The sequence below is a fragment of the Heloderma suspectum genome, chromosome 4, assembly GCF_057233095.1.
Source record: "Heloderma suspectum isolate Gila_16-S chromosome 4, 16-S_ref, whole genome shotgun sequence".
NCBI lineage: Eukaryota > Metazoa > Chordata > Lepidosauria > Squamata > Helodermatidae > Heloderma > Heloderma suspectum.
Window position 1 is genome coordinate 24,097,560 of NC_139461.1, and position 22,859 is coordinate 24,120,418.

Consider the following 22,859-nt stretch of genomic DNA (forward strand, 5'->3'; position numbering starts at 1 on the left):
CTTTGGCTATTAGGCGGTATAGAAATATAATTATTAATAATAATGATGATGATAATTCTGAGCAGCCTATTTTTTTGTTTTGTTTTTTAGGGTAAGGCTATTGGAGTGACCATTGGCTGCCTTTTAGGAATGTTTCCATTGTTCTTCTTGGGAGATGAAGAAGAAAAAAAACTGGAAGGAAAAAAATAATCTTTTTACAATGCTTAATATATATACATATAAACTAATGTACCTCAGTTATACAACTATGCTGTCAAAATACTTAGGATTTAGCAGACAGTAACAATGTATAGAATGGGGAACAAAACAGCATGCTGTTTTATGGAAACACTAACTTATTGTGGCTTTGTCTTAGTACATCTTTTTATAAGGGGTTTTCCTTTTTTAAATGTAAAGTGTTGACGTGTGTGTTTCACTTACACTGGCAGTTCACTTTTACCTTTTCCCCTCTTTGCCTGTATCCTTTACTAAGATTATTACTTTAATTGCCTGCCATCAATGTACTGTATGGGTTCTGGTTTTGCATATTTACTTAGCATTAAAAAATGCATGACACAATTGTCCTTGCTGCTCATCGGACTGTCCAGACTTTTAGTAAAGCTAGGTGACAGATGGCTTTAGGAGATATCTTGCCTTGGCTCTCGTGCGGTTTTTATTTGTCCCGAGTCACTAGTTGCACACTGTGTGCCTGCAACGAGACCTGTTTGAACAAACTATCAGTTGAAAATAGTGTTCGATAGATATTTGCTGAACAATGAGGCAATTACAGTGACTTTGTGAAGCCACTTCTAGGTTTGTCACATTTTCAGGTGCTGTCTCAATCTCAGAATTCCATAGACACTGCTTAGAATGTGTCCCTAATGTTGAAGGGATCTTAGATCTGGGGAGCCCTAAAATTTGGGATCTCAATTAGTAGCTTACATGCAATGCAATTAAGAAATAGGTTCCCAATGGCTGTGCAAAGCATCTTGCCTTTATGACAACTCATGACAGTCTCCCTACTTGGCTTTTCAGAGCTGAGCCCTGTCATCCAGTTTTGTGTTGTGTGTGTTTTGCAACAGTATTTTTGAAAGTCAGGCTTAGTTCCATTTGGTATGCATGTGCTGCCATCCTTCCTTGCCTCTCCACCCCCCAAAAACAAGGAAGAAATGAACATGACTTCAATCTGTCTGAACTTCATTCCTGAATTCAAGGCACTTGGGAAACCCCCAACAGGATAAGGGTTCTGATGGTTGCTGAAAAGTAATACGGGTTTGTACAATACCATGTGTGCACTTGATGAATAGAGGCAGAGAAAAAGCAATATATAGTGCAGTGTGACCAAGGGAGTGGTGTTGAGATGAGTACAGGAGAGCTTAGGATGAGAATAAAGTAAGATCTGGGAAAGATGTTTTTAAATTTGTGGTGCCTTCAGTGAGAAACAGATTTCAGTGTGCCACTTCCGCTTTAGGAATTCAAAAGTAATAATTTTAGTGTTGAATACTAACTGGATAGGAACGCTAGTCTGGATGTGTCTCAGATGCCTTGGACTGTCTAAATTTGCCTTGGTCTGGATGAGTGGATCTCATGTGCAGAATGCAATTTACAGAAATAAACATGTTTAATTTTATTAGAAGTATATAAGGGGTTTCTTTCTGTTTTGCTTCATTGGTTTTGTGGTCATACCTGGTGTGTGATATCCAAAGTAGCTTTTACATGTTGGAGCTTCAGAAGAAACTATTAATCTCTTCCACGTTAGAAATTATGAATTTATAACTTGAGCTGCAGCATTAAATATCCAACTTCTGAATACAGAACTAACAAATAGCGCAGTTAAAAATGAATATCTAACCGTAGAAAAAGGTGGAACCTTGTACCATCATTTTATGACATTTTCATTTTGGTATCCTAGATTTTTTTATCCCATATGCAGACATTACGCTATGGAGCTATAGCTTGTTTGTAGCTGTATGATGTGGAAGAGAGGCTGCCAGGAACATGGATTTGAAACCCTTTTCCTGTATTCTTGGGAGTTGACACATTCAAGCTGCAACCCTAAGTGTGCTTACTTGGAAACAAATCACATTGAAATCAGTGAGACTTCTGACTAAGCATAGTAAGGATTGAGCAGATAATTCAATAAGACTGTTCTAGAGTAGTTAGATTTGGAATTTGGCTTTTGTTCCTGTACTGCAGGTTGTCAACTGATAAGGAAAAAATGGCCTACCTTGCTTTTGTGCCTTTAACGGAAACTTGATCTGCAGAAATCAGTAGGTGAAGCTTTTCACAGCATACAAATACATTACTGCTTGCAAATGTGGTGCTTACCTTTTTAAAGCCCTGTATAACTTGAAACCATTATCTGAAGGACTTCCATCTTCCACTGTATCTGCCTGTACATTACAATAATCTTCCAAAGCCCTTTTCCAGGTGCTTCTGCTTCAGAAGTTAAGCGAGGGGAGACTGGGGAAAGGACCTACTGATGTAAACTGATTTTATAGTTGTATCTTTTTTGTTTTTAGCTGCCCTGAGAGTATGTGTACTTAATAGTGGGGTTAAAACATATCCAAAGTGACGTACACATCATGCTTATGTTAAAGGTACAGCTATAGAGGTTAGTTGAAAAGTTGGTGACCCTAGCAAAAGTGGTCTACGAATTGCCACATAGCAGTATTTTTTAAATGTACTTAAGGATTAATGAATATAATAGAGATCTGCGCTCTTATCCTGCCGTTCCAAACTAAATGCACATCTTGAGAGACTTAAATTCCTTGCTTGTTTGCAGAATAATGTGCTCTACCTTCTGCTCTCTCCCAACAGTTTAAACTTTCTCCATAAATCATGATTTGAATAAGAGAATGGCCATCCTCTACAATGACTGCTCTATTATATATTATACCTTCTAGGTGAAACTCTGCTGATAACCTAGGTATGGCTTGGCTTTCAGGGTCAAACTAGATGTTTGGTAGCAGACCTTGTTATAAATAAGAATCCCAAGCATCTAAAAAGGGGTGAAGGGGAGGCCATGACCTGGAAGGAGAAGCTGGAATCCTTAAACTCCCCCCCCCCCCGCTTGCTCCACTGCTTCTCCCCTTCTACGCTGCCTTTCTCCAGGAAGAGTTCCCACACACATGCTTGCAGCAAATGGGGAGAGCAACTCAGGGAGAAGACTGCTCAATGAATCCCCGGATACAATGTAAACAATAAAGATACGTGGCTTGCTAGAATTGATCCTGCATTGTTTCAAAGGGTTGCATATTGGGTGGTGAATGCCAAGTGTACATTTAGTAGTTCTCGCTTCAACTTCTATTGAAGTAACTTGCTGAGTTTTCTAAAACAACATGTGTTTATGGTTTCCCCCCAATATGTTGCAGTGTTCCTGATATATATGGTATTTGTGTGGTGACATCCAAGCAGTAATCACCTGTGTCGCTTGACCTGACAGACTGCTGGAGCACTAAATTTTTATCCTATACTTGCTATTGAAGGGAGCACCAGAACAAAAACCTAGCCAAATGTCAGCTGTTGCAATAGTTTGCATTTTGGAACTATACTACCAAGTTCACTTAGTACGGTTTATTGGTTTGTGCATATAAAATTTGGTGCAATTTGTCGATACTGTATGTCAAATTATTGTACTGCGACCAACATTTTTAACAAAAATATGAACTAAATCTTACAAAAATGTGTGTTTGTATTAAGTGTTATTCACTGTCAAATGGTACTGTGAACTATACTAATTTTCTTGGAGCTGTCAGGTGAGTGACTTGTGATATTAAAACAATGCCATCACTGTCAAGGGAACATCTCTAAATGGAAATGTGGGATTAGATTACAGAGTTTAGGAATAGTGGCAGGAGATGTACCTGACAGTACCGCACAGGTAAAACTTAATATGGCTGCCCATTCAGTCAGCAAGGTAATCTTGCAGGGCAGCAGATATTTCTAAAGCATCAGCTCAGCATGCTGCAGATGTCCCATTAATGGAAGCCTAGGAAACCATAAGGGGAGACAATGGAACATGTTTAAAAGTCTGTGGGCATCGTTCTTTTCATCCCATCTTGGAATGTAAGGCGGTAGATTCTGTTCAGGGACATGGGCTGACTCAAACATGTAGAAAGCCTAAAAGTAAGATTTTTCTACATAGAAAAAGAATTGTGGAGGCAGAGGAGAGTGTGTGACCAGATACTAAAGACAGGGAATTCTGTAGTACAATCATTTCTGGCAGCTCTACCTTGTCTTGCAGGGTGAAAGATGCCCCTGCTGAAATTTCTCTTCTGCCATTACTAGTAAAATTTCTAGGGCTCTAACATCTTTTGCCTCTGGTTGCCCTAGTTACCACCAACAATTTAACTGTGTGGTGGCCAAAAATATTGAATAATTGGGAGTTTGGATCAATCAACCTCTGGGAAAATGAGGAATCCATTAGGTTGAATCTGTTCAGTTTCTGTGTTTAGTATACTAAAAATCAGTGGCAGAAGCTGTAACATGAATACAGTTGAGGCAGAAGAAGTCTCAGAGTTCACTATACAGCTGAATGCACAGATGGCAGTGTGAGTGATGTTCTTATTTTTGCTTCTGGGAGAAATCATCCAATTCTCCTTTCCAACACAGTAGATGATGACAATGGTAACTTCAGTGTGGTTGAAATATCTTTTTCCTCTTAAATTCTTCCTCATGCTTGCTACTTATCTGCTGTCTTAGTACTTAGTAAGGGATGGAAAATTATTTTTGATGCATTGCTGCTTATATAGTGACACCACTTTACTTAAAACTTATATTTTTGTTTCTAGCTAGGCTGTGTTACTGAGATACTTGTGATTTCTCAAGATTGGAAAGGGCACATGGCAGTAACAAAAGAGATGGCAAGAAAGTGGGATTTTCAGTTTTTAATAATACAAGAAAATCTTAGTTGGGGTTTTGCCATTTTCTACAAAGCAAAGTAGGTTAGTCTCATACAGCTGTTAGAGTGTGTTGATGAGTAAGTCAAAACTTTATTCAGTGCTTTACAGAATCGTTTTATACCTAGGATGGCTTTGGACATATGCTTATATGCTGATGGCATCTGAACTAGCAGTGACACCTCAGGAAAGGTCTTGGAGTTGAGATGGATAGCTCAACAAAAACACCAAGTTGGTATATAGTGGCAGTGAAAGGCAAAATGCTAGCGATTATTAGGAAAGGGGCTGAAAATAAAATGGCCAGTATCATAATGCTTTTATATGAACCTATGGTGCAGCTGGGTACAGTTCAAGTTATCCCAGTTCAAAATGGGTATAAAGTTAAAAAAGGGTAGCCAAAATTATCAAGGGATTGCAGTACTTGTCCCACAAAGAAAGGCTAAATCATTTGGGCCTATCTAGTTTAGGGGGGAAAGGGTTAAGATAAGGCGTAGGCATGAGAGGTGCATAAAATTGGGCATGTTGTGAAGAAAGTGATCAACTATTTTTCCCCCTACATAACACTAGAAGTTGACATCATTCAGTAACATTGGGGAGTAGTTTCAAAGCAAGAGTACTTCACACAAGAACATTTATGGAATTCACTGTCACAGGATATGGTGATGGCCATTTGTTTAGATGGCTTTAAAAGGAGATTAGATAAATTCATAGAGCAGTGGTCCAAGGTGCTAATACTTCTATAAAACCAAACACTGAAGTTAGGGAGCATAATGAAATGACCTAGATCTAAGGTAATATAAATTCATACTTAACAAGTCAGCTGCTAACACCACAAATTAATCCTGGAGAATTACAAATATACTAGATTCAATTTATAGACTCATTTCAAGTGGGGCTATCAAAGTATATGAACTTATATAGTTTTGACTACTGAAAATAGTAATCAGTTGCAAAGGGGAAACCTGTTTAGAACTTGTTGCTTTTTGTTGTAAGGCTGAATTACTAGTCTGTAACGGCTTATCTCTCTTACGGGAAAGATCTGATACTAATCAAATAGAGTTAAGTTGCGATCCTGTATCCACTTACCTGAGAGTAAGCCGCATTGAATGCCAATAGAATTTCTGAGTAGACATGTATTAGTGTATCATTTGGTCATGCCTTTTCCACAACACTTGTTCTAATTTTTCTATTTTAAAAAGCCATTATTACAGCTGGACCAACATATTGGTTTGGATCTAGGCTTAGTCATGCTTAAGTAGACCATTTTAAATCAATTGAGCAAGTTAGTCATGGCAAAAGACCCACTGATTTCAGTGAGATCATTCCTCTGAGTATGGCTGAGTCTGGATCCAACCCACTGTGCATATTTTTGTTTGAACCAAAGTATTTAGTTTTGAGCCAAGAAACGTCCTCAGTTTACCATTTTCTTTCCTCAATTCTAGCCCCCCCCCCCTTAATGAAACAACAGTGGATACTTTTGTGAAACCCATATCGTTACCAATTTATTGAATTCCTCCACTGCCGGGGTGTTAGCATGTAACAGCAGCATTCAGTGGTAAATTATGGGTAAACCCATGATTTGCAAGGATGCGACATGCTTCCCGCTTGCAGCAACACCTACAAACGCTCCATTTGCACATTGTTAGCATGATGTCCGAACCCAGATGCTTCGGGTTATTTGTGGATTAAACAACCTAAAGTTAACCTAAAAACAAACCATGGGTTAATTTTGGATTGTTTAATCCATGAACAACCCAAAGTGTTCAGGTTTAAACATCACGCTAACAACCTACAAATGAGGTGTTCGTAAGTTGTTGCTGCAAACTGGAAGCAGTTCGCATGTAGTGCATGTTCCCACAAATCACAAGTTAACTCAGGATTTGCCACCTAATGATGTTACGTGCAAACCAGGTAATTATATGATTAATGGCCAATTCTTGTTTATGTCCAGTTATAATCTATCGCTGGATAAATAAGCTGCAGGTTGACATGCCATTAAAAATAGAGAGAGAGCGCTAATATAAGCTATTAATGGAATGCTGGACCTCTGTTCATATTAAATATAAGTACATAGCTTTCTATGCTCCTAAATTAGGTAGCATATACCAAGACAGATTATTTGTCCATCTAATGCAATATTTCATCACCTGCACTACCTAATACTAGGGATGTACGGACTGTGTAAAATCCACTCCGTCTGTGTTTCGTGGATTGTCAGGTGCCTTTTGTTCCATCATCCGCCCACAGACAGATGCGATTTTTTTTTCGTCATGTAGAAAAATACATAAATAATTAGTAAGTACTTACAGAATTATTTACATAATTGACCTTAGTACATAACATTTAGTGTATAATCCCGTTTCTTCCATAGAAACTTAGATTTTTTCCTACAAATTTATATGCATAAATTTCAGGAATGTAAAAAAAATCATCTGAAAGTCCATGGACTTCGTGTGGCCTGAGGGGGTCACTCTGCAGTGGATTCCACAGGTGGGATTCTCAGAAAACCAAGCTTATTTTAGTCTGTCTTGAATTTCTCCAGCATCCCTACCTGATACATTAAACTGGAGGCAGCACAGATTAGACTCTGGCACATTCTGTGTGCAAGGCAGTGCGCTGCCACTTACCTGTGGTCTATTCTCTGTCTCCTCTGGAATCGTTTTTTTTAACACAATGAATAACTATTTAGTCTGGAATTTGGGCTAGACTCATACTCCTACCAAGTCTGAAGCATGGAAATGCTAGGGATGTTTAAAAACCTGTATATTTTTCTGACATTGTCACTGGACTGTATTGTGTGTATCTGCAGGAGAGAGAAAATATCTGATCATAAAAGAAGTAAATCACTAGCCCTATTACCTTTATTAGACATCTTGCGGCAAGACACTATGAAGCTGTATTTTTAAAGGCTGCTTGTTCTTCCACTGTTGATGTTTACCTTACAGCTCTGAATTCTCTAGGGGGGCTTCGGTTGTCACAGCTGCTGGTATTGCTTGCCAGAGATGTGAACTCCGCGGAATGAGCTTGCGTGAAATATATTGTTGTTGTTGTTGTTCAGTCGTTAAGTCGTGTCCGACTCTTCGTGACCCCATGGACCATAGCACGCCAGGCCTTCCTGTCCTCCGCTTTCTCCCGGAGTGTGCTCAAGTCCATATTCTTTGCATCAGTGATGCTATCTAGGCATCTCATCCTCTGCCGTCCCCTTCTTTTGCCTTCAATGTTTCCCAGCATCAGGGTCTTTTCCAGGGAGTTTTCTCTTTGTATTAGGTGGCCAAAATATTTGAGCTTCAGCATCTGTCCTTCCAATGAGCACTCAGGGTTGATTGCCTTTAGGATTGACTGATCTGACCTCCTTGCAGTCCAGGGGACTCGTAAGAGTCTCCTCCAGCACCACAGTTCGAAAGCATCAATTCTTCGGCGCTCAGCCTTCCTTATAGTCCAGCTCTCACAGCCATACGTTGCTACTGGGAAAACCATAGCTTTGATTATACGAATCTTTGTCGGCAAGGTGATGTCTCTGCTTCTTACTATGCTGTCTAGGTTTGCCATAGCTTTCCTCCCAAGGAGCAAGCGTCTTTTAATTTCATGGCTACAGTCACCGTCTGCAGTGATCTTGGAGCCCAAGAAAGTAAAATCTGTCACTGCTTCCATTTCTGCCCCTTCTATATGCCAGGAAGTGATGGGACCAGATGCCATGATCTTAGTTTTTTTAATGTTGAGTTTCAAACCAGCTTTTACACTCTCCACTTTCGCCCTCAACAAGAGGCTCTTTAGAGCCTCTTTGCTTTCTGCCATTAGGGTGGTATTGTCTGCGTATCTGAGGTTGTTGATAATTCTCCCGGCAATCTTAATTCCGACCTGTGATTCATCCAACCTGGCGTTTCTCATGATGTACTCTGCATATAAGTTAAATAAGCAGGGTGACAATATACAGCCTTGTCGTACTCCTTTCCCAATTTTGAACCAATTGGTTGTTCCATGTCCGGTTCTTACTGTTGCTTCTTGACCCTCGTACAGGTTTCTCAGGAGACAGGTAAGGTGGTCTGGTACTCCCATCTCTTTGAGAATTTGCCACAGTTTGCCACAACATCAGTTTGTTGTGATACACACAATCAAAGGCTTTAGCATAGTCAATGAAGCAGAAATAGACATTTTTCTGGAATTCTCTTACTTTCTCCATGATCCAGCGAATGTTGGCGATTTGATCTCTAGTTCCTCTGCCTCTTCGAAACCCAGCTTGTACTTCCGGTACTTCTTGGTTCACATACTGCTGAAGCCTAGCTTGTAGGATTTTGAGCATCACCTTGCTGGTATGTGAAATGAGCGCAATTGTACAGTAGTTTGAACACTCCTTGGCATTGCCCTTCTTTGGAATTGGAATGTAAACTGACCTTTTCCAGTCTTGCGGCCACTGTTGAGTGTTCCAACTTTGTTGGCATATTGAGTGCAGCACTTTAACAGCATCATCTGTTAGGATTTTAAATAGCTGAGCTGGAAGACTGTCATCTCTGCTAGCTTTGTTGTTAGTATTGCTTCCTAAGGCCCACTTGATTTCACTCTCTAGGATGTCCGGCTCAAGTTCAGTGACCGCACTATCATGGCTATCAGGGACATTCAGATCTTTCCTGTATAGTTCTTCTGTGTATTCTTTCCACCTCTTCTTAATCTCATCTGCTTCTGTTAGGTCCCTGCCTTCTTTGTCCTTGATCATGCCTGTCTTTGCACAAAACCTTCCCTTGAGATCTCCGATTTTCTTGAAAAGATCTCTATTTCCCATTCTATTGTTTTCCTCGATTTCTTTGCATTGTTCATTTAAGAAGGCCTTCTTGTCTCTCCTTGCTATTCTCCAGAACTCTGCATTCATTTGGATATATCTTCCCCTTTCTCCCTTGCTTTTCACTTCCCTTCTTTCCTCAGCTACTTGTAAAGCCTCATCAGACAGCCACTTGGCTTTCTTGCATTTCTTTTTCTTTGGGATGGATTGAGTTGCTGCCTCCTCAACAATGTTATGGACCTCCGCCCATAGTTCCTCAGGCACTCTGTCTATCAGGTCTAATCCCTGAAATCTATTCCTCACCTCCACTGTATATTCATAGGGGATATGATTTAGGTCATACCTGAATGGTTTAGTGGTTTTCCTTACGTTCTTCAACTTAAGCTGAAATTTTGCAAGAAGCAGCTCATGATCTGAACCACAGTCAGCTCCAGGTTTTGTTTTGACTGACTGTATGGAGCTTCTCCATCTTTGGCTGCAAAGGACATAATCTGATTTCGATATTGACCATCTGGTGATGTCCATGTGTAGAGTCGCCTCTTGTGCTGTTGGAAAAGAGTGTTTGCTATGATCAGTGTGTTCTCTTGGCAAAACTCTTATTAGCCTTTGTCCTGCTTCATTTTGTACACCAAGGCCATGCTTGCCTGTTATCCCGGTGATTTTTTGACTTCCTACTTTAGCATTCCAATCCCCTATGATGAAGAGGACATCTTTTTTTGGTGTTAGTCCTAGAAGGTGTTGTAGGTCTTCATAGAACCGATCAACCTCAGCTTCTTCGGCCTCAGTGGTTGGGGCATAGACTTGAATTACTGTGATGTTGAATGGTTTGCCTTGGATTCGTACTGAGATCATTCTATCGTTTCTGAGATTGTACCCCAGTACTGCTTTTCCCACCCTTTTATTGACTATGAGTGCTACTCCATTTCTTCTAAGGGATGCTTGCCCACAGTAGTAGATCAAATGGTCACCTGAATTAAATTCGCCCATGCCTGTCCATTTTAGTTCGCTGATTCCCAATATGTTGATATTCAATCTTGCCATCTCATGTTTCACCACCTCCAGCTTTCCTTGATTCATTGATCTTACATTCCAGGTTCCTAAACAATATTGTTCTTTACAGCATCGGATTTTCTTTTCACCACCAGACACATCCACAGCTGAGTGTCCTTTTGGCTTTGGCCCAGCCGCTTCACTCTTTCTGGTGCTACTTGGAAATTCCCTCTGCTCTTCCCCAGTAGTATATTGGACACCTTCTGACCTGAGGGGCTCATCTTCCGGCATCATATCTTTTAGCCTTGTGATACATTCCATGGGGTTTTCTTGGCAAGAATACTGGAGTGGGTTGCCATTTCCTTCTCCAGTGGACTGTATTTTGTCAGAACTCTCTGCCATGACCTGTCCGTCTTGGGTGGCCCTGCACGGCATAGCTTATGGCTTCACTGAGTTACGCAACCCCTTCGCCACAACAAGGCAGTGATCCATGAAGGGGGTGGAATATATAGTTATAAGTAGGGATGTCAGAGAATTTCTCCACGAATCTCGGGGAGGCCGAATGCCAGCGCATTCGGCCCCCGAAATTGGTGGAGAAACGGTCGCCCCCCCCGGAACGGGACTTACGTTGTGTGAATGTCCCTGGCAGCTTCGGCGGCGGCGGCCAGTCTTCCAACTGGCCACCGCAACCGCCATTTCCAAGTTAAAAAAAAGTGATAGGCTACGTAAATGTTTACGTAGCCTATCACGGCTGAGCGGAAAAAAAAAAAACCACCGTGCGTATGCAAATGGCTGTGCCCATGGGCGCCGCCATTTGCATACGCACGGTGTTGTTGTTTTTTTCACTCAGCTGTGATAGGCTACGTAAACATTTACGTAGCCTATCACGGCTGACTGCAGGGACGCAAACAGCGGCGGCTACGGCCGCTGCCATTTGCGTCCTGGCAGGACAGGATTCGCGGCCAGAGGGACGGTTAAAATATCACGCAACACTTTGGAAGATGCTCAGACTAAAGGCTACATTGACTTCTATAGAAGGGAGTTTCCCAAGTTCTTGATTATCAGGAACACCTATTAGTGCCAAAGTCATTTGAATAAGCGCTGTGAATTTCACTCCACTTTCTTCACTTTGATGCATTTCTTGAATCTCAGTGGTGGCTCCTGGTTTGGTAGGTGTAACGCCAGGTAAGTGATGAGTCTCCCTGCAATCCATTGCCACCGAACCCACCTTCCCAAGGGAATGGAGTGATGGGGAGGGAGTTGGAAGAAGGGAAGAGAGTTCTGAGACAGTACAGAGGTGGAGTGGAAGCAGTCAAAAGGATTTTTAAACTGATTGGAGATTAACATTGTATATGTTAATTATTCATGTTTCAATCATACATTCTTATAAACCCCTGACTCTTCTGTGCCTTGACTATACTTAACACCTGCTTGACTGTTGAAGCTAAGGAAGGAAAAGAACCCAGGTAGTTGACTCAGGAAGGAACTATCGGTAAGGGCTCCTGGACAGTATGATCCTTGTATAAGAATATTCAATAACAGCAATATGATCTGAAAGACTATATTAAAGTCTCCATATTAGGAAATGAAAACAAATTTTGCCAAAGGTAAATTTGGCTGTTGACTAGAGAATGAGTATTTTGTTGTTCTCTGTAACATTTTGCAAACTTTAATATCTTACTAATAGAGTGCCTTCTGCTTGTCCAGAAGGTACACATCTAGCTTGCAAAAGCTATCCTGTTTTCAGCAGGCCATATTACAATACAGGGGGAAACATTTTCTTGCTGGCCCCTATCTGCTCTGCGCCTTTGGTTCGCTGCAGGAGAACAAAGTGGACAGAGAGGTGAAGAGAAACCTATTGGTGGCCCTTGCATGACTGTATGGGGTGCCTTAATCCTTTTCTTGGTCAGCTAGACTTGTTGCATGTAGCAGTGCATTCTGTACTTAAGCCCAACATGGCCAAGAGATGAAAGCTATATGATCCTTTAGTAAGATGGGTGGCACATTCCACTTTTGTACTTATAAGAGTCCTTATAAGCCTCTCCCACAACTCCTAAATGATAAAAGGCCCACTTCTCCATTCCCAGTGTTATGTAAGAATTCTGAATAGATTCAAAGAATATTAAAAAAAATCTGTCTTAAACAAATTTCCTATATTTAATCTTGAGTCTTCATACCCCTGAATGTTGTAGTTTTTCTGTGATTGACTTCTCCCTAAAGAATTACCAACTTTTAACCAGTGCAATTATGTTTCTGGCGTAGTGAAAAGGTTCATCATATGTCATTCATGTCTTCCATCATACCAAACAAGGTTTTTTAATGCACTAACAAAGAGGAAAGTTTATGATCCTCCTACAAACTTATACTGGAATAGTTACTGCTCCTGGGATTTCCTAGAGATGGTTGCAGTCCACCAGGAACTACTTACTTAAAGGCTGCTTAGCAGCAAACCTATTGAGACATATTACAGCACTGTTGTGAATGTGTACAGCCTGACTTTGGTTTTCTCCCATCTGCAATACCAGCATGTTCCAGTTGCTGTTTGTGATGAAACATAGTGAGAGAACAATATTAAATCTTTATGGCAGAGAAACTCTAATGCTGCAGGTTAGGTTTGCCAACCAGGAAAAGATGGATCTGGCTAGTTCTGTTTTTTAAAAAAACTCACTCTAGTTCCCTCAAAAGCAAGAGTACAAGCCATTTTCCTCCTTTACGGTGGGGGGATGGGGATGAACAGAGACATGTGGCCCTCCAGGTGTTTTGGCATACAACTCCCATCATCCTTCACCATTGGCTATGCTGGCTAGGGCTGATGGGAGTTGTGGCCCTTCAGGTGCTTTGGCCTACAAGTTGCCCGCCCCTGCGTTAAAGCAAAGAGAAAACAGTGAAGAACATACAAGTCCATCTAATCCAGGATCCTCTTTCCAGTAATGGCCAGTCAGATATGACATAAAGGCAAAAGCCCCCTTTTACTGTCTTCAGCCTCCAAATGATACTTGAACATACTTTTGGCATGGTTTAGTGCAGGGGTGTTGAACCTTTTTCAGCTCAAGGGTGGAATTCAATTTTGGAGAAGCTCTCGGGCCACATTCCAGTGATCAGACTGAAGGCAAAAGGGGTGGGGCCAAAATACTAGCATAGTTGAGCTTAAAGCTCTTACTTCCAGTAACTAAGACTTGGGTATTTTAGCCTTTTAGAATGGAGGGGGAAATGTGCAAAAGTCAGAAACCACCAAATGATAGTCAAGAAAAGGATTGGGCCCAAGGAAGGGGCATGGCCCACAGGCCTGAAGTTCAACACCCTTGCATTAGTGATAGTAGCATATAGCTGCCATCAGATCTATCCTCCAGTTGCCCACGGTAGATTATGATGCTGGGATTTGTTTCCTGAACTTATCAAAAATGTAGTGGCTTTCACCTCCTGTACCAGCTCCAGTTTCAAGATTTGGGCAGTATCCAATACTGCTGCTGTGCCCCCACTTGAACTGTTGCACAGGAAGGGCCCACCGCTTGCACAACAGAAAGCTAGCGGTTCAAATAGGAACCTTGGAAACAAGCGGAAACGCTTGTTTCTGGATTGGGACAGGTCAGTGGGGCTTCCTTCTGCAAGTTCCACTGACCTGCCCCATTCCAGAAATGAGTGTGTCTCTTCATTTTGGCTTGCTTTTAGAACTGCTAGCTCCCTGTTGTGCTAGCAGAGGGCCCCACTGGTGCATAGGCAGGTTTGGGTACAGTCCTTGGCAATCCTCTGCTCCCTTGAACTCTGTGGGACTTGGTTCTGCCAAAAAATGCCTGGAGTCAGAGCTGTAGGTCAAATATGTGCCCTGATGGAAGAAGGAAATTCAGCTTGGTGAGCTTCCACCATCCAGCTCTCCCTCATTCCCTAACTGCCATTACAGGGGGTTTTGAAGAATCACCTTGTCCTTGCCCGGCACAGAGAAGAACAAGAAACTGCTTCTTCAAGATTAAACATCTTTTCTGGTTTTTCATACAACTTTTATTGATGCAATTTGTGTTCACAATTTTTATATAAACTGCTTTCTGAGGTCTGCCTGAAAAGTGGTATTACAATTTATGGTTTATTTAAGGCATTTCATATAACTACTTGCTGGTTGGGTTTGAATGTGCTGAAACCTTCCAGCTGGTGCAGTGAGCAAATGGGTAGGCAAAGTAGAACAGAGGCTAGCCTAGCTAGCTGAAATGATATCCCTCATATAGAGTACATTTTCCAACAACTGGAAGAAAGGAAAGACTGCAGGGGGAAGCACCAATCACTAGCAGGGGGAGAGATGTAGGCTGATACTTTAAACAGATTGGGCTTCAGGAGCTCATTGGTAATAAATGGTTTCTTCCTGCATGTTGAAATCTTGCTGCTTCAAGTAGTTGGCAGAACCACATAAGAATATCCATGTTCTGGTAAGCATGAAAAGGAATTTGGAAGGATGATTGTTGACTGATGCCATGTCTCAGTGTTTTTAGCATTGGTGGCACATTTCAGGATTAAGCCCTAGTACTCCAAAGCGGTTCTGAGTTTTCCTCCTGGCTCAAATTGAGCCCTGCAGAGATACTGGCATATTCCGAGGCTACTTGAGTTTTGCAGTTGTCTGTTTTAAACTCACTGAAATCATAGCACCGTTGTGACTACAGGAATAAAATGGAGTTTGCTTTTGCTGCCCATGTGTATATGGCAATAAGCACCATTTTGTTCTAGAAAAGGATAAGACAGTTTTGAGAGTAAAAATAATAACACGAGCATCTGTAACTATGTTACAGACCACCCAACTATAAATTAAAAGGAAGGAAGGGCACTATAATGAGCTGTGTCCGCCTTAGTGCGTTCCAGGATGCTCATGTTTGCCACTGCTTCTGCTGCTCTCTCTGGGTGGTCACGGGGGTGGGGGAGAGACTCTGGTCCTGAAGGTACAGCCCTAGCTTCACTGCTTCATCCTGTTCTCCTTAGGGAGGAAATGAGCCTGGTTGAAAGAAAACCACAGTAGTGCAGCTAGGGCAGGATTTGTGGCTGAAGTCCAGGGCCCTGCACATCAGGAGGGTCCAAATGACCAGCCATAGTGGCAGGTGATGGGGACAGTGATAAATAGGTCTGGCATCAGCACCTAGCACCAGGGCTGACTGCTCGCTTTTCTTATTTTAAAAAACATTTTTTAGTCTGGGGATGGTGGGTAGTTGGGGAGCTGTCCTGACATGTGGGTACAGATGCTCATCGTAACTTTAAAAATATCCTTTTCTACAGCAAAATAGTGCTTATTCCCAAATAAACATGTTTAGCATCTGGGCAGCAGAAGCAAAGGCCATTTCTGTCCTGCAGTCATGATGGTGGTATAAAGAGGAGAACATATAACAAATATGCTCAGGAAAATTACCTAGCTGTGCCACTGGAAGAGGGGCTGCAGAAAGGGGGAGAGAGGAGGTTCATCCATGCTCCCTTTTTGCTGTTGAAACCCCCCCCACACACACACACCTCTTCTATGAGGTGGGGCTATTAATTTATTTCATAGATTTATATCATGCCTGTGGTTTGGTGTTTTTTAACTGATTGCAGCTTGGCTCATAAATTGTTAGGCAGGATATATTTTGACTGTTGGCAGGTTATAATTGACTGTTATGGATAGTCACTATAAGCCTGCAATCTACAAGGCTTTTTCTAGGGAGTGACTCCACTGGTCCAAGTGGGACTTGCATCAGAGCTAAACTACTAGCTAAATTACATGCATCTGTGAGGCTGTGACTGAGATGGGGATGACCACAGGTGGAAGAGGTTAAACCTTCCCACTCAGCTGCCTCCCCCACTAAATCAAGGGCTAAAGAAAGAAAAACTCCATTAGCTTATGATTGTTAAGCATAAGTAGTGCAAACATGCCAGGACTGGTCTAACCCAGGCAGGTGCTCAAGAGCAATATGTTGAATGGGGCTGATGAAGCAAGCAGATGAATGCAATGTCAAAAACAATGTGGGAGTGCGAATCTTGGATCACATGCAGATGTGAGTGATCCTAGGGCACATAGACTCAGCTCATGTGCTGCAGCTGCACACCATCTTCTGCTGTCCCTGAAAAAGTAAGAGCAAGTACAGAGTCAGCAATGATGTGTGTAAATATTTGGATTAAATCTCTCCCCTCCACCCACCCCCCACCCAGCTGAACAGGGTTTGGGGTCTCCGCCACAGTCCATTGCTCATATGAGCATCAGCTCCTTGCCTGTGCATTGATGCATCTTGTTGACTAACAGGCTGGGATTTCAAGCATTTACATCTTCATAATCTAATACAGCTATAGAAAACAATTTGCACTGATGCAGCAGAGAACAGATAATGCTTATTCAAGCTTTTATGGCAGCTGATGAAAGCACTAAGCATCTTTACTGGGTTAAAAGGATATGCACACATACATTCACTGATTCGTGGTGAAGAACACTAATGGACCAACATCTCATATCAAAGCACAATAAATACACCAATAACTTAAGCTATGCATTTATATAAAGGGGGGGGGGAGGCGGACAGGACTTTTTTTTCATGCTAAATGAACTAAAACGACCTGCAATATCCAGAGTTAATCCTACATAGAGTAGACCCAATGAAATGAATAAGACTTAAGTTAGTTGTGACTAACCTAAGTCTCATTCATTTCAATGGCCCTACTTTATGTAGGACTAATATTGGATACTACCCCAGGTTTTTGCGAAGAGAAAACTCCCTGGAAAAGACCCTGATGCTGGGAAAGACTGAAGGCAAAAGGAGAAGGGGACGGCAGAGGATGAGATGGCTAGATAGCATCACTGATGCAATGAATATGAACTTGAGCACGCTCTGGGAGAGAGCGCAGGACAGGAAGGCCTGGCGTGCTATGGTCCATGGGGTCACGAAGAGTCGGACACGACTGAACGACAACAACAACCACCCCAGGTTTTTATGCACTGCTATTCTGGAAGAACAGTTTCTAGGTACAGAACATTTGGGGGGGAAATGGGACTAGTTTCTGTTAAGTTAGCATCATCTAAAAATCCTTAGAATAAAGAAAAGTGGTGGCAATGGTGGTGGTGGGAAACAGACATATTAAAGTATCAGCTACAAACTTGATATATTAAATTCTCTCCTCTTACAATCACAATAAAACCTAACGCTATATATTTATGAAAGACAAATTTACAGCTAATCTAAAACCCATAAAGACATGCTGCTTTAAACACTCAATGAGCCACAACAACAAAAAGCTAATGAAACAAGTGTTCTTTCATCCACTGTTCTTCAAAAAGAACCAGTCATCAAAAGGATAAAATTGGTTTGTTTTTTCATATTTCATATTCAGATGGAAGCTTGCTTACTCATTGTCAGAATTTGCAAGGCCAGCCTCTTTCAATCATGCTTCTCTAATCACCTACTATAGAAAGGATTCTTTAAAGTATAGCATTAAAGGAATAGTACTGCAGACTTGCAGGCTTTTCCTGTGCATAGCACATTATTTTCCAAGATATGTCGGCATAAGAAGGAGGAGAAAGTAATTTTGCCCCTCCGTTCATTTTTTTAGTGGAGGACATGGGCTGCAGCAGAAAGACCTGGTGCCAGCATCTGGGCCAGCATGGGCCTGCCACAATGCAGTGCCAGCGTCAGGTTTTTGAGAGCCCTTGGGCAAGACACCCACGATGGGCCTCAGTCTACCTTCTCACTGGCATTGTCACCAGTTGCTGTTGCTTTTCTTCATCCTGTTTCTCATCATCATTGCTACCACTTCCTTGTCTGACAGGCAGAGAGCCAATGTGCAAGTAGGCAATAGCATCTGCTGCTCCTCCTTGCTACCACCGCTGTTGCCTGGGCCAGAGCGAGAGGAAAGTGAACAAGCAAATTGCAATGGTAAAGAGAAGGAACAACTCCAGGGGGCTTTTGTCAGTGGCCCTTCCTGGGGCATGGGACATCAGCAGGTGTCCAACCTTGCCTACCGTTGACCCTTGACGTCGGTGCTGCCTGCTGACACTGGTCACCACAGCCTTCTGCGCACGCATGCACACGCGCGCGCGCACACACACACACACACACACACAATACAGCCAGCTGGGCATATACAGATGGTAATTTTATTATGTTTGCTTTCAAAATGTATTATCCTTTGCTACACGAAATGGAGCTTGTTTCCAAGTAAATGCGTTAAGCACCAGGGCAGCAGAAGCAAACTCCAGTTTATTCTGGTAGTCATGACGGCGCTATGATTTAAGTGAATTTAAAGTGTGAAACTGCACATGCTCAAAGTATTCTTAAAAGGGGGTGGGGATTAGCAAATAGTTTTTGTATTTGATTTAACATTTCAGGAATGTAGAGGCAGTTCTAAAGCATGGAATGCAACAGGAGGGAGAAGAGAAATGTTAATTGTGTGCGTCACAACGGAAGTAGTACACATGGTCATAGAAATCCCCCAACCCCACCTGCTAAGAACATTAAGTTTAGTTGTAAAATCACCTAGCTGCACCATGGGATCCAAACAATAACTTCTAATGCATCCTTCCCCAGTCTGGTGCCCTCCAGATAGCTGACTGGGGGATTATGGGAGTTGTAGTCCAACACATCTGGAGGGCACCAGGTTGGGGAAGGATGTAATCTAGTGATATTTCAGAGCCTGTTCACACAGCACTATGTATCGGTAGTAAGGGAAGCATTTCATCAACTTGACCAAGGCATCCAGTTAGGTTTTTATTTTGTCCCAGGGTGGGAGCTCATGCCTGATCTCGAGGTCAATCAAGTTGATCCAATTGTCACCATGAGTTGAGTCTTACTGTCTTTAAATACATTTTCTGCCTTCCCCATCCAGACACTGTTCTGCTGGTACAAATGTCATTTAGGTAGGTCATCTCAAAAGAGTCCAGCGTCACTTTGAATTTTGATTCTACAGAATTTCTAGAGCAGCTGTTTTAGAAATAGGCTACAGCAGTCTATAATTCTTTTATTCTTGAGGATTGGCCACGCCCCCTGCTGAAAGCCAATTTGCATAATCTATACAGGCAACAGAATCCATCTTTCCTTTGTGCAGAATTTGGTATGCCTTGTAGAGATGTCAGTTCTTATACAAGCACAGACAGCACACACAGCCCTGAACACAAAGTCTAAATCACTGTTTACCACATTTAAATAAAAATCCCAGGAGCAGTTTTCCTAGATTGTAGTAGGAGGCACACGCCCCTCTTATATGCTGAAAACAGCACAGATGCTTTTTCAGTCAGCTCCCAGAACAAAGAGCACGCACCCTCCTTGTTAATATTTCCCCCTGGCACCTCTCTCACACTCCCTTTGCCTTGACAGAGAGCCAGTCAGAGATTAGTGATAGGACTGGTCACTGGTGATGCTTCTGGGATTGCTCACCTGTTGGCTGCAGCATGGGCTGCTTTAGGGAATCCCAGGGCATCCTAGGGATGATGTCACCACCCATATATTGGGGGGATGGATGGAGACCAATGCTTTGTGGCTCTTCCCTAATCCAAGGACCACAGAGTTTAAGTTTTCAAGATATGCTTCAGCTTCTCTTGCAGTAGATTAGTGTGCAAATTAGTTGCTGTAAATCAATGGTCTAAAGCAGAACACAGGACCAAGTGGCAAAATCCACGTGAGATGCTCCTGCATTTCCCTCCTGGATTAGCAACTTCAAAAAGGGTCAATCAATCCAGATTAACAAGAAAGCCCCCTCCTCGGAACATTAACAGATGTTCACAGTAAAAGAGCATTAAAAGGCCATTTCTAGAAGATAAGAATGACAACAGTTTCGTACAAGGACACCTAAATGAGGACATGAACACAAAATGATGGCTCCTTTTAAGAAAGTGATTCAGTTGAAATATTAAAGCTAAAAAGATATGACTGAAGCTTCATTAATCAGCTATTGCCAATTAATTACTGTTAGGAAGGGAGTGACACCGAAGTGCAATTTCAGTCACTTGGGCCCCATCTACATGGGGCTTTTACTCCGGTTTTACTCCACCCCCAAGTTGATAGTATCAGATGACGCACACTGCTCTCCATAGCTAGCCTGGTGTTTCTTGCCCTAAATCCAGTTTTTTTTTCCAAACCCATTTTGTGTCGGATTTTCTTGTCGCAGTGGCTTCAGTGCTGTTCAGGAGTCTGTGTGACCTCAGCTGGCTTTGGCAGTGCTGGTGGAAGGGAAAGTTGTATGGAGCAGGGGTGTGGGGAGAGCAGAAGAGTAAACATGTCTACCCAGAAGTAACTCATTGCCTTCAGTTCCACGTCGCTGAGTACAGGCAGGGGCAGCCCTGCGGCTTTGAAACTTGCGCTGTTGCAAACGGGGCTCAGGTGCTGCCTCTCACTTTAAATAGTCATTGAGCTTGGGAATGGAAAGTGAGTCAGCCCTGCTGTTTTGAAGCTGCATAGCTATGAAGGAGCACAGCTAAGAAATGGAGAATGCCTGTTGATTCAAAGCTGCATAGCTAAGAAAGGGCAGATGCTTCTCATTAGTGTACTCAGAAGCACTTCACTGAGCCGTGTGTGTGTCCTGTTGAATGAGCAGTTAATATACATCAAAGACATCATGCTAGTTTCTCTCCCTCCTCACTGGCTTCACACTCTCTGCTCTCAGCACCTCTTGCATTCCCTCTCATTCTGCTCAGTGGGCATCTCTACACCAGCCTAAAATCCTGCATTTAGAATGGGGCTTTCTGCTTCCATTTTAAATGCAGGATCACCACTGACTCACTTTACATGTGCTTCCTTCCCCTCCTCCCCGTAGCTGAGTCTTCCATTATCTTTCACTGATCTCGCTCCTCTTCTTGCCACTTTAACTCTTTTCACAGAGGGAACTCAAGCTGAACACAACTGAGTAATTTGATAGCTCATTATCTGTGATCTATTTCAAAACAGAACAAAGGGCATTTAGTGCAGGAGGGTCATGGCAGGATCATGGTGCCACATAAAGAGCCTGCAAACTTCCCTGAAGAAGGAGCCATCTCAATCGCAGGATAAAAGCTCCGTGTGATGAAGCCTAGTATTCAGGTGGGAGTGGCTGCCTGCTCACCTCATAAATGTGTGTGTATGTGGGGCTTGCCATGGGCATCTACTCATAAGCAAGGCCTCCATTGCAATTCATTGAAGGGCAGGGGAGCAAGTCTCCACTCATTGGCTGCCCCACACCTATGCAATTGCCGATGTTCATTTCTACTTGCAGCAGGGCTTGCCCACCCGACCCCAACTACTGTGGCTTCAGTTCCCGATTACCCCACAAAGGCGGAGGAACACACCACTGTGTGCACCATGGAAAGAGCTTAATTCAGTTCTGTGAAAATGCAGATTTTGCCCAAATCGCTTCACAAAGCATTTCCATTTAGATTAGGCCAGCTGCTTATACAAGTTTCCCTTTATAACAGTAAACTTTACTGTTATAAAGATATACCTATCTGTGATAAGCTAACAACAATGCCTCTCAGAAACATTGAGTCTCTCTCGGTTCTTCAAGAAAGCTAAATATTTTCCCAGCTGGCACTAAATAAGAGATAGCCAGATCATCATGAAGGCTAAGGTTTTCTCAAGGGTATTTCCCATCTCAGTTAGAGACACCAACACAACACTTGCTTGTATGTTGTTGTCAGCTTCACAAACAGAACCCCTCAGAATCTCTTCCCTGCCAGGTCTTTCCTTGTTCTTATATCTTGCCGGTTGTTGCTTTGGCTGATTAGCTGCACCTGGCAGCCAGCTCCCCCCTCCTTTGGGAGTGCTGGAATTATGTTCAGGTGGGGTGGGGAGGCTAACCAGACTTTCACCCCTACATGGCTTCTCACAGTATCATATTTAAAGAGGCAGATACCATACAGAGTGTTTCTCTAAAGGGGGGGGGGGAGTTAGATCCAACCGCTCTGCTAGAATACTGAACTTTCCAGATTTTCTTTAAAATAGTGTTTAAGTTTCTAGCGCTTACAGATGCAGGGAAGCATATGAAAAGGTGATACCAAATATGCTAAATGGAACTCAGGAAGCTGCCTTATATTGAGTCTGACCATTGGCCCATCTAGCCCAGTATTGCCAACACTGACTGGCAGCAGTGGCTCTGCTGGGTTTCAGGCAGGACTTTTTTCAGCCCTACCTGGAGATGCTGGAGATTGAGCCTGGTACCTTCTACATGAAAAACAGGTGCTCTACCACTGACCATGATCCCTTTTCTAAATGGTTCAAGACAAGGAAAGAGAGAAAGAGAGAGAGAGAGAGAGAGAGAGA

At 42.5% G+C, this 22,859-nt stretch overlaps 1 protein-coding gene and 1 non-coding gene across 6 annotated transcripts in view; one reads left to right on the forward strand and one right to left on the reverse strand.

Moving 5' to 3' along the window:
- Positions 1 to 22,859, forward strand: part of TMEM65 (transmembrane protein 65) — a 64,976-nt gene extending 42,117 nt beyond the window's left edge. For 4 of the 5 annotated variants that reach the window (XR_014789986.1, XR_014789989.1, XM_084848831.1 and 1 more), the window contains one exon: positions 91 to 22,859. Coding sequence is in view for 2 of the 5 variants with exons in the window: in XM_084848831.1 (XP_084704957.1) it covers positions 91 to 189 (99 nt within the window). In the remaining 3 variants the exon portion in view is untranslated. The remainder of the gene's footprint in view (positions 1 to 90) is intronic. The other variant, XR_014789988.1, reaches the window with a different exon arrangement.
- Positions 17,887 to 18,070, reverse strand: LOC146346625 (small nucleolar RNA U3). Its single transcript, XR_014790886.1, has one exon. It is a non-coding gene; the product is annotated as a small nucleolar RNA U3 (small nucleolar RNA).